The 12,177-nt window shown below is 37.2% G+C and overlaps 1 protein-coding gene across 10 annotated transcripts in view; it reads right to left on the bottom strand.

Annotated features, from left to right (window-relative positions):
• Positions 1–12,177, bottom strand: part of PKP4 (plakophilin 4) — a 241,542-nt gene that overhangs the window by 157,689 nt on the left and 71,676 nt on the right. For 9 of the 10 annotated variants that reach the window (XM_087435239.1, XM_087435240.1, XM_087435241.1 and 6 more), the window contains one exon: positions 10,862–10,998. In XM_087435239.1, the coding sequence (XP_087291365.1) occupies positions 10,862–10,993 (132 nt within the window). In that variant the 5' untranslated portion in view covers positions 10,994–10,998. Of the gene's footprint in view, positions 1–10,644; positions 10,666–10,861; positions 10,999–12,177 lie in introns of those variants that run through there. The other variant, XM_087435245.1, reaches the window with a different exon arrangement.

Below are 12,177 nucleotides of genomic sequence, written 5' to 3'. Positions count from 1 at the left end.
CTTCAATACTCTAAATACATTGTTCTATGCTCTTCTAGTATCTACTATTTCACCAAAGCTAGATGTCAGTCTGATTTTATCTTTTGCAGATAAACATTTCTTTTTTCTGGATTCTTGTAGAGTTTTTTCCCCTTTACCTTTGTAAATACAAAATTTTGTCAAGGTTATTCCTAGACAGGTGATGCTTGGAATGTGATGACCCCTTCAAGTCATACACTGAAGGGCTTTTTTCTGCTTAGAAAAGCAGTTTTTAAATTATATTTAAGTATTGCTTTCTGTTCTAGCTACTCTAAAATGTTTCTCAAGAACATCCACAATGCTTATATTAAGATTTATTTTCCATAGCCTCCATGTCTAGTAACATTTAGCATGTCCTTTTTGTTCTTTTCCTCCATATTCCAAGATAACTTCTCAAATAATCTTGTCACTACCAATGACTCAATTTTCCTCTGTATCCATTCTTCTCTTTATTAACTCCACTGTAGATTTTAATTGTTTAGTAAGCATCCCTGTAATATAACTGCCAGCATATGAATACCAGATTCCCTACTTATTAACTGTGTAAGTTTGGGCAAGTTACTCAACTTTCCTGAGTTTCAGTTTCCCCATCCGTAAATAGGGGTAATAATAATAACTATCTGCATAAGTCAGGGTTTTTAGTTACAAGTGACAGAAAACACCCTGGCTAAGTTAAGAACTAAAAACAATTTACTGAAACAATTTACTTGTACAGCTCAAGACTATATATTTTCCCACCAAGTCTACTAAGGTGGGAAAAAAACTGACAGATTTTCACAGCATTAAGTCATAAAGTTGTGATAAGGAATATAGGAGATGCTCCATGTAAAGCACTTAGCACAATGCCTGACACACAGTAAGTAATAATAAATATTAGCTATTAGTCTCCTAATGGATTTCTATTTCATCGAGTTCATTGATTCTTACTTCTTACTGACAATGACAAAATCTTTTCTAGACTTTTCATTTGTTTCATGTAGTAGTAGTGGTTGTGGTGGTGGTGGTAAAGAGAGAAAAGATAGCAATCTGCTTGTATTAAAAAGTGGCAGGCCCAGTAAAGCAATGTAGAGTCTTTGTCCTCACAACAGTAGACCTAGCACAGATGATCCACTGATCATTCTACTCAATCCTGTTCTACTGGCCTTATAGTAGGAGAACTTCTCTCCAACTCTGACAATAGGGTGAGGGTCTTCATGATTTTTAACGGGAAATCAAAAGAAGTTTTATCAAGGGTCAAGAAATTAAAAAAAAAAATTCAACCAAATAAAATAGTTTCACACCAATAAAATACACTTGCCCTACTCTGTAGTCCAGATCAAATAAGTTAAAGCACTCTATTCAGTACTCATAGCTATACGAACATAAGTTTCAAATTCTTATCTATAAATCATCAAATTGTCTAATCAATCAGTTTAGAATAATGCCAACAGCAGCAATTACTAAGATATATTTTGCACAGAATAATTTAATAAGAATTCATTTCATTATACTTTGCTAACTGAAATAAAAGAAAAATCAAGATCCTGCTGTTAACCACTTACATTACAAGAAAAAAACCAATATTCACCTGACTAAGAAACAAATGAGAAAATGGTTCAATGGGAAAACTCTAATAGGCTTCTCCCCTTGCAAAGGTTATAGTTGTTTTGTTTTGTTTTGGTGAGGAAGACTGGTCCTAAGCTAACATCCCATGCCAATCCTCCTCTTTTTGCTGAGGAAGATTAGCCTGAGCTAACATCCTCCATTTTGTATGTAGGATGCCACCACAGCATGGCTTGATGAGTGGTGCGTAGGTTCTATGCCTGGGATCTGAACCTGCAAACCCCCGGCCACCGAAGCAGAGCACGCAAACTTAACCACTATGCCACCGGGCCGGCCCCTAACAGTTATAGTTTTAAAATAAGAAACATGTGAGGTAACTAAGGTCACGAATGAAAAAAGGAGGTGTCAGTTGACTCCACACTTGAGGAAGACAGGCTTACTCTTTTTTTAATAAAACAATTTCTGAAAACATTTTGCAAAGGGGAGAAGTGATAGTTTATGCAGTAGCTAAGGACCTTGATCTTGATTAAGGCTTTGGGAATAATTCTAGGAAAATGTGTAAATTAGATATATGCCTATTAGGGTAGATGATACTACTGCATTATGAAGTTTTCTGATGTAGTGCTGCTTTATAGGAATTTTCACATGTAAAACTCTACAAGGTAAAACACAAATTAAATAGTCTATACATTGAAATGCCTTGAATTCCAATTTTTAAAGGAAAATTAAATTTTCTTTCAAGAACCAAGAGATTTATATATGATATATATGGAGTTTAATTGCATAACATGCGTTTGTCTTGAAGTTTCAATAATGTGTTCTTTCAATTTGCCTGCAGATTGTTTCTATATTGTGCAACCCTATATTATTAAGGTTTGAGTGCACAATAACTTTTAAGATTCTATAAGTTAAGACATAGATTTGTCTTTGAACTACTTGAAAAGAACTTTACATTTTAAATGATTTTTCTTAGGAATGCCTAAAACGAAATAATCATAACCTAAATTACTTTGCTGAGGTACAAGCAGATCTGATCACTTTGGAAACAACAAATTCATAAAATATAAACAGATGCAGTAAGACCATATGGACCCATTTCTGCAAAAGTAACAAAAACGGCAATTTAGAAATTGAGCATGAAGACAGACTGTTTTGCTATAGCTATGGAGTAACTTTAGGGTTCTACCTGAGGGGAAAAGTATGTTTCTGAAATATTTTTCTCTCCAGAAGTGATTCTAAAAAGAAAAATGATCATGCAGCGCAGAGAATTCAATGCTGAATGATCCTGTCATCCATTTAATTTCACCAACTCAGCAGTCACTCAATTCAAATTTAATAGCATAAAGTTTGCATGTACAGGGGAAAAATTATTCCATATATTCATAATTTAACTCTGAACAGGAAGTATGAACTGAATTATTCAACTGAAAAGGAAATTATCACTTTAAACATGCAAAGTCAAGGTTGCCTTTAAGTGTTAATAAAGGAAAGATATTCTACTACTTTCAAATGTAAACAAAAGGTAATGTTAATTCAATGGTAAAAAATTTAAGTTAAAAATGCCTAAGTTAACACATTTACATAAAACTGATATACTACAATACATATCTATAGCTTGTTTAAATAAAAAAAGGGGTAAAGTACACATGTTCTTGAATCTTGTGGCTCCAATGAATGAATATTCATAATGTGCCAATTACTGTACATAAAAGTACACAATACGGTTTGTGCCTCTGCATACTTCTGAGGGTAGAAACTGTATGAAACACATCATCTTTGCATGTCTCCTTACCAGCCCTTCCCCTCCTTTCCTGGACAGAGTGTTTTGTTCACAGTAGGCTTTCAAACAATATTTTTTATTTAGTTAAAAGCAAGCATAAACTAACTACAGGGGGATAGTGAGAATTTTTACTTCTTAGCTTATTAACCCAATAAATATTTTGGGGCACCTACTATGTGTTCCATGTCTGCATATGTGACCTAGCTATGTGTGAACAGAGACAGAGAGTCTGTTTCAATTCTTGGAATTTAAGAGCTCTTCAAAAAAAAAACCAAAAAAACCCCCCAAAAAACTACAGTGTCAATACACATAAAAAGATGTCTCCAATTGAATCAAAAAGAGCAAATACTCAGTTATTCAGAATGTACTCCTGGGACACTTTGCTAACAGGCCCAGCTGATCATTGATCAGACTACTACAAAGTGTATATACTTGTTGTTAGTTAACTTGGCAATTTAATTTTTTATGTGGCTGAGGACAATTCTTTTTGGTACACTCAAATACTGAATAAAAATGTTGGCCATACTCTGTTGTATTCTTTAACCACAGAGACACCTGAAGAGGGGGATACTCTACATCAACACACAGAAGAGATATGTGACATTGCGACCACGCACATGCAACTTAAGAGGACTGATCTCCTGAGAACCAAGTATCAGGGTTCAGAATTCTTGAATCCAGGCCAAATCATGTCACAAGACCTCTACTACTTGACCTCATTTTAAACCTCACTTCCATAATATTAAGGCAATAAAGCTGTAAAATGTGATGATCCCACAGAAATCACTAAGAAAAGATCCAATCTTACCTTGTGTTTGATAATGCAGTTCAGCCACGGAAGACTCCACTATACATTACACAGTAATTACAATGGCCTGGATAATTCAGTTACCAAAAGGAAAAATTACTAAGTTGCTGATAGGAAAAATGTGAAGTTTTAGGCATTGTACTTACAGTACAGTGCTATGAGCTAAGCTACAAACTACGCTTGTTTACAGCCAAAATAAAAATTCTGTCTTCCGCACGTGGTTGAGGTGTGTCAGAGAGAACCATTTCATTGTAAATAAACTTAGGGGCCAAATAAAAGAAGTTGCAAAGGCAGGTGCCCAACAGTTGAGTTGTTTCAGTTTTGAAGGAATAAAGTAAATAACTGTACTGGAATTTGTTCAGTTCTGGGCATTCTGCCATACAGGAAGGGTGTGTAATTACCGAGGCTAACACATCCATGTAAAAATGAAGTAATATCAATAGGGCACAGTTGGGCTTCAAATTTCCCTAATTTATCTTCGAAATTTAAGGAACTCTAATGATTCTCATTTTACTCTTTGATATTTAAATATCACTTAAATTAATATGGATACACTGAAGGGAAGATTGTAATTTTCACAAAAGTCAGAAAATATCTTGAAAGGTGGTGTTCTCTTTGAGAGTCTCACAAGTAAAGAACATTGCAATTTTCACTCATCAAAGATAACAAAAGAAGTACACACAGTATCTAATTTAGGACTTCACCAGAGTAAGAGGAGTACACGTAAAATTAGCACATTTTACCAAATCTATTCTTTGCTTACCATTTCATGCTATCCGGACTAGCCTTAACCTTAAATCTGGATTCCAAACTTCTTAAATCATAAACCAAAAATATGAGAGTGTGGTTTGTGGGAGAACAATGGAATGGAGGTTAGTGCTCCTGAATACGGCCAAGTTCAAATAGAGATCTCAATTATTCAAGCAGCTTCATGACAGAAGATGAAAGAGTGTAATAAATATTAAATGTGTGATTTTATAGAATCCAAATCAACTTGCATCCTATATAGAGCTATGAAATATACTTGTTAACCCTAGCCATGATAGGTCCTATGGTCTCTTAAAGAGTGGTTCTACAATCCAAGATCATATCCTATCAATTATAAGACTATAATATACTCGCCCAATTGGTAATAACAGCCTGCACACGGCCCTTGGCTCACTGCTTCCTTTGTGCCTGTGAAGTCAGCATGCTGACATATCTACCTAAACTGCAGGGAGTGGCAGCACAGTTCTGGAGGAGCAGCCAATGGCTTATCAAATTCTAGATCTTCTGCATCCAAAGGTTTGCTGTCCATTTCAAGGATGAATCAATCATTTTAGTTTAAAGTTTTCATAGGAGGAGGCAGAGCCCTTTGAGGGCACCACATTTGGCCATATTTCTTGATCTAACTACTTGTAAGATATTAAGCTAGGCACTAGATCATTCTTAAATTTGCCAGATATTTGAACACTATCAGGATACAAAAGAATTCATTGTTTCCAACATCTGTATTCATCTTGGACTCCTTGATTCTCATTAGGAGTTGAGTTGAACAGCAGAACTTGCCAAATGATGATCCTGATTACGGCCAGCTGGTGGCTTACGTTCAACTGATACTTCCTATAATTTCAGATTTTGAGTCGAAGGATCACATTACTTCATCATTCCCATGGGTTGAATTTTTTATTTCTCTTAAAGCATGATCCTTAACTGAAAGACATTTCTTTAGCGATTACCTATATCACCTGGTATACACGACACTGGTAGATATTTGGTGACATCAACAAGATAACCAGATCTTTTTATTCCCTACACTTAATTTTCAACTAAGCTGGACAGACGGAAGATGAAATTTATAACATCTATGCCATTATTATTTTTTTGTGTGTGAGGAAGATCAGCCCTGAGCTAACATCCAATGCCAATCCTCCTCTTTTTTTCTGAGGAAGATTGGTCCTGGGCTAACATCCATGCTCATCTTCCTCTACTTTATATGGGATGCCGCCACAGCATGGCTTGACAAATGGTGCGTTGGTGCGTGCCCAGGATCCGAACCCATGACCCCTGGGCCGCCTAAGCGGAGCATGTGCACTTAACCGCTGCGCCACTGGGCCGGCCCCGCCTATGCCATTATTTGACCATCAATACGAAATCAAATTTTAGTTTGCTCCATGCAGAGATTGAATTTAATTCCTAGATCGATATGGATATACGCAATGCAAACTGTATTAAGAACAAGAATATACAGCTGGGTAGCTAGTTTTCTAGGTGCTGTCTGTGAGATTCTCTTGCTTAGTAATGTTTCTATGAATATGGCTACAGGTCCCATTATTTTCATAAAACAGCTAGTTGGTGACAAAGTAATCTGATAGCTAGATTATTATTGAATAATTATTATTATTGAACAATCTATTATGAATAGATTATTCATCCACTCTCTTCTTTAAAAATCATTTATGCAGGTCTAATATATTCAAGGGGCTGGGGGAGAAGCAGCCTGTAACATGTACGTCAAACAATACATAAAACATGGCTCTGGGGCCAGCCCAGTGGCATAGCTGTTAGGTACACACGCTCCGCTTCGGTGGCCTGGGGTTCTCAGGTTCAGATCCTGGGCGTGCACCAATGCACCACTTGTCAAGCCATGCTGTGGCAGCATCCCATATAAAGTGGAGGAAGATGGGCAGGGATGTTAGCCCAGGGCCAATCTTCCTCAGCAGAAAGAGGAGGATTGGCATGGATGTTAGTTCAGGGCTGATCTTCCTCACAAGAAAAAAAAAAAACAAACCAAAAAGACAGGGCTCTGTCCCGAGGTAGCTGATTATATCATCCAAAGGGGCAGAGACAGGAGTCAGAGCAGTGGTATGAAGCGCTAAAGGAGGTCAGGAGAGAAATATGACTTCAGGATGGGGTGGACGTGGCTTCACGGAAATGTAGCACTTGAACAGAAGTGGGCTGCTTCTTTCTATCTGTCAAAGAGCAAGGACTTTTTCTACAACTGCACAGGAATGCATCTATGTGACGGACATCAATGTGAGAGGTTATCACTTTACAAAAGAGAGAGAATGTGAATCTCAGCATTTTGTCAAGGAATAAGGAATAGCTTCTGGCTTCTAGATCCTAGGGAACGCGTGGCCTAGTAGAGGAAGATTTAATTGTTTTTATAACACCCTAAATCTAATTTCAGATATTAATAGACTATTGATTTGTTAACAAGACTATTCTGGTTGTCTGCCATTTCCTTCTCTACTACTTACCATGAATTGCCCAAGGAGAGCAGGTGTGAGATATTTTAGTGGCTTGGATATACTTTACTTAAGAAGAACTCAGACTTTTCCTCTCAAAATTCAGGTGTGGGCCGGCCCCGTGGCTTAGCAGTTAAGTGCGCGCGCTCCGCTACTGGCGGCCCGGGTTCGGATCCCGGGCGCGCACCGACATACCGCTTGTCCAGCCATGCTGAGGCTGCGTCCCACATACAGCAACTAGAAGGATGTGCAACTATGACATACAACTATCTACTGGGGCTTTGGGGGAAAAAAGGAGGAGGATTGGCAATAGATGTTAGCTTAGAGCCGGTCTTCCTCAGCAAAAAGGAGGATTAGCATGGATGTTAGCTCAGGGCTGATTATCCTCACAAAAAATAAAAATAAAAAATTCAGGTGCATGTTAAAAGATATTACTTCCCAACTCTTTAGCCAAGTGCATTGACATTATGTTTGGGGTTGCACTAAATAAGTGTGTTAATAAAATTTATTTTCACATGCTCTATTTCTTACAATATATACTTAAAGCTGTTCTAATTTGTGAGACTAGTGTGGTAAAGTTTTGATAATGTCATGCAGAAGTCAAATACTTTCATAGCATAATCATGGCTCAATATTGAGAAAGTTTTTTTATTTTGATATCATTTCATTTGGACATTGGTCCAAAGAAAACTCACTGAATCCCCACATATACTTAAAAGTAGAACCACCAGCTCCTTCTAAGAAGAGCCTTTTCTTCTTACGTAGAAATGATGATTATAATAGTAATACCAGTTCTTACTATGAATGAGCACTTACTAAGTGCCAGGCATTGTTATAAGCATTTCACATAGGTTAATTTAATGTCCCCAATAACTATTATTATCCCCATTTTGTAGATGAGAAACTGAGGCACAGAGAAGTTAAGAAATCTTCCTAAGATGACACTAAGTAGTGGAGGCAGGATGAGAATCCAGGCCATCTACTCAATTGCACTGAAGGGGCTTCTTCCTTCTGTATCCTAATGCAACATCCTTCCTGGGACATGGCTGCCACCAAAAAAGGTCTCTTTGAGATCACTGGAGCTGATACCATCACTCCATGGTTATGAATACTGCATGCTGCTTCTTTTTTTAAAATAATTATACACGCCATGCAAGAATATTGCTCTTTTTTTTGTGTGTGTGTGAGGAAGATCAGCCCTGAGCTAACATCCATGCCAATCCTCTTCTTTTTGCTGAGGAAGATTGGCCCTGGGCTAACATCCATGCCCATCTTCCTCCAATTTATGTGGGACGCCACCACAGCATGGCCTCACGAGCAGGGCATCGGTGCCTGCCCAGGATCTGAACCCGGGCTGCCAGCAGCAGAGTGTGCGCAGTTAACCGCTGCGCCACGGGGCCAGCCCCAAGAATATTGCTCTTTTGATACAAATCACGATCAAGGACATAATCTATCATTAGCTACTCCATTTGAGTCTAACATGACTAAGAATGTCACATTCTGACGAGTATTTTAAAAATCAAATACGCAAGGTGAATAGTAATTAGCTTTCTTATTCCTAACTTTTCTGTGCTCTGTCTCACTGGGCAGATGATAGGGAGTGACAGATTTCAGAAAAGTCCTAAGAAATTACTCCAACTATAGAGAAATTAGACTATCTTGCCTGGTGCTACAAAAACCCTATGAGAGCTTGAGTTAGCTATTTAAAATCAGGCGAGTATATTGGAACCAGAGATAGATATGGTGTCTTGGGTTGAATGACTGAAATGCTGAGTACTGAGTATTGATAAAAAATTTTAAAAGAAATTAAGAATGAACACTGCAAATATATATTAATGGATTCAAATTCTTAAAGAGCAAAGAAGTAAAGATTAGAATACATCCTCCCACTAACTAAATAATCTGGGAGATACACGATAATTCTTCTAATAACAAATACCTGTATTTTTTTGGCTACGTTGAGAAACCAGAACCCTTCTTGCTATCTCCCACAAAATATCTATTCAGAGCACTATTTATTGCCAAAAGATAAAATTTTGAAGTCATCTGAGGCTATCAAGGAATTCCTGTGCCAAAATCATGATAGGTTTCCAATTTTCTTCATCAAGCAGGGTATCTGGTATCAAGGTACATCACCAAACTCAGTATACGCTAAGAGCCAAAACACAGTATATGCTAAGAGACCCAAATAAATCAGAGCCTTCTCATTTGATAGCTCCTTGGGGCAAATCTTGACAACTATGAAGTGCTATAAGAGAAGAGTCCTTTTTTCCTCCCTAAAGGTGAGAGAAGCTTAGATAATCTACAGTTTAGTGGAAAATGAAAACAGTACTAAATACAGTTTTCTTGTGTCTTCTCAAATTCTTAGTTTGTGGAATGTCTAAAAACTTAAAATTTCAGTGAGGGCTGGAAAATATTTTGACATCTTGCTACTAGAATAAGTTGTGAAATCATTTTTCTTGAAAACACAGCTCTAATGTCAGACATATAGTTCTGGAGTATTCTTTCATACCTTCAAGTTACAGCAAACAGTAAAATAATGAGGTATTAAATATTCCTTTACTCATTGTCATCATTAGTAATTTGAACTGCTGATACTGATTTTTAAAAGAATATTCCAGCAAATATACATCTAAGTTTATATCTCTTGAGGAAAAAAAAAAAAGAGGACCCAGTGATTTAATCATAAGATTAAAAAAAATTTAATATTAGATTATCTCCAACAGAATAACCCTCACAGAGGGCACATACATTTTTTTGTTTTATTTTTGAGGGAGGAAGCAGAAAAGAAAACTATCCCTGGAGCTTTAAATTTATATTCACCTTATTAAGCTTTTAAATCTTAAGAAATTAAATTCAGGAGTTCTAATTTATCTAAGCACAACAGATAAGATCTAATTAAGAAGGCTACTTGGGATTGAAGGATAAATAGTATATTCAGTGCCTTAAAAAAATCAACATAAACATGACATTGAAGCAAACTGGCACAGTTTGACAAGTTTTAGAACACTAGCTCACAAAATGAATATACTTTGATTCAGACAAACACAACAAATAATAGCCTTCATCCAAAAATCACAGAGACAACCCTATACAACACCTATGTTAAAATGTTCAACATATCTAAGGATATTACAGGCCTCAAGTTGCCAGAGTCCTGACAGAAAAGTCAGCAATGTGAAATATGCTTTACAAAGCTTTGCGTGCATGCACACACTCTGCAATGTGGGGGAGACAGAGACACCGATCACCATCAATATTGTCCTTACTTGCAGACGCACAAGTATCCTGCATGTTCCGATTCTGACTGGCACCTGGAGCAGCTCTACATGCCAGTCATCCCAATGTACTCAGGGATGTAAACACCTTATAATTAGAAAACGTGAAGGTGTCAAGGACGTTAGACAAATTTAAAACATATCCAAAGATTAATTTTTAAAGGCATTGGAGAAATAATTAATTGCAAATTCCAGTAAGAGGATGTACCTGTTCCTTCACGGAAGCTAGAATAGTGGTGGCTGTGGTCTCGGGTTCCATGCCTGGGCCAGTGGAGGCAGCTTCCTGGCGGGTCTGTGGTTGCCCCTCCTCCACCAATGAGGCCTGCTCAGGAGCTGGCATTCCTCCTGCAATCAAGCAGGCAAAGGGTTAACATCTTCTCATGGGCTCCTGTGCAGGAACAGGCAGGGGCTGAAGGATTTGCAGATGGTTCCCAGGAAGTACTATAGACTTCTATGCACAATGATCACAACTCCTTACAGCTATTTGATCTTTAAAAGGTAACATCTAGGGCCAAAAGTATAGCTAGTACTACCAAACACTAAAAAAACCCAATAAAATAATAATGATAATAACAATAAATAGTAAGAAAACATTTAAACAACAGCATAGCAAAAAATGACATGAAAAGGGCTGGGGAGGAGGGCTCTTAATTAAAAATATACCAAGGACAATAAAGTTGTTAGAAGCTTGTTAAATTGCTGAATTTTCTAATCAGATACCCAATAAGTAAATACGATTATCTTATCATGAAACAAACACTCTAAATTGCTATAAGGGTCAGTTTTCAAAGATGTATACACACAAGAAGACACCTACAAATGTGCAAATGCTTTACCAGTTACAGAAGAGGCTTATGTAACAGGGAAAAAAAAAAAGGAAGTTTCAAAAACTTAAGGAAGGCTTGAAAATAAACAAAAGTCTGCTGTATTGAAAAGAAATGCAAGGCATTAATAATTAGTAACAAGGATATCTTTGGTCGACTATTATAGCTAGCTTGGTTTCCTTAGAGGAATCTGATTATCCAAAGATGACGATGGCTATGGAGATGGTGTTGAAAAGAGTATCTATTTTTTAGGCCTGTAGCTTGTGACAGAAGAAGGGGTTCTTGGCAGGAGCTGGAGTGCCCCTCCTAAGGTAACAGATGCTGAGAGTGGTATGTTTGCCAGAAGACTTACTGACCTGATATGGACTTTTTACAAATTTGAAAAAGATCACGAAAAGATGCCCACCTAAAATGTTGTAAGTATTTTAATGACTTGTTTACATGTCAGTCTCTCCTTGAAAGAGACTTTCATGCCTCCTTGAAAGCACAGTCTACCATACCATGAGACTAGCCTAGTGCCTGGCATATATAATAGATACTCCATTATTGTTTGCTGAATAAATGAATATATGAATGAAGGATTGACCATGTCTCACTCCAGTCATTAAGCAAATCTCACCAAGTGCTATCATGCTCATGAGACCTTATTTGTTCAATATGTTATTCTGTATACTCACATGTGGACATCTGAGACCATATA

The sequence above is a fragment of the Ceratotherium simum genome, chromosome 9 (genome assembly GCF_057802395.1).
Source record: "Ceratotherium simum simum isolate JZ-2026a chromosome 9, ASM5780239v1, whole genome shotgun sequence".
Taxonomy (NCBI): Eukaryota; Metazoa; Chordata; class Mammalia; order Perissodactyla; family Rhinocerotidae; genus Ceratotherium; species Ceratotherium simum.
Note: the sequence above shows the minus strand (reverse complement) of the source record. Positions and strands in the feature narration are given on the sequence as shown.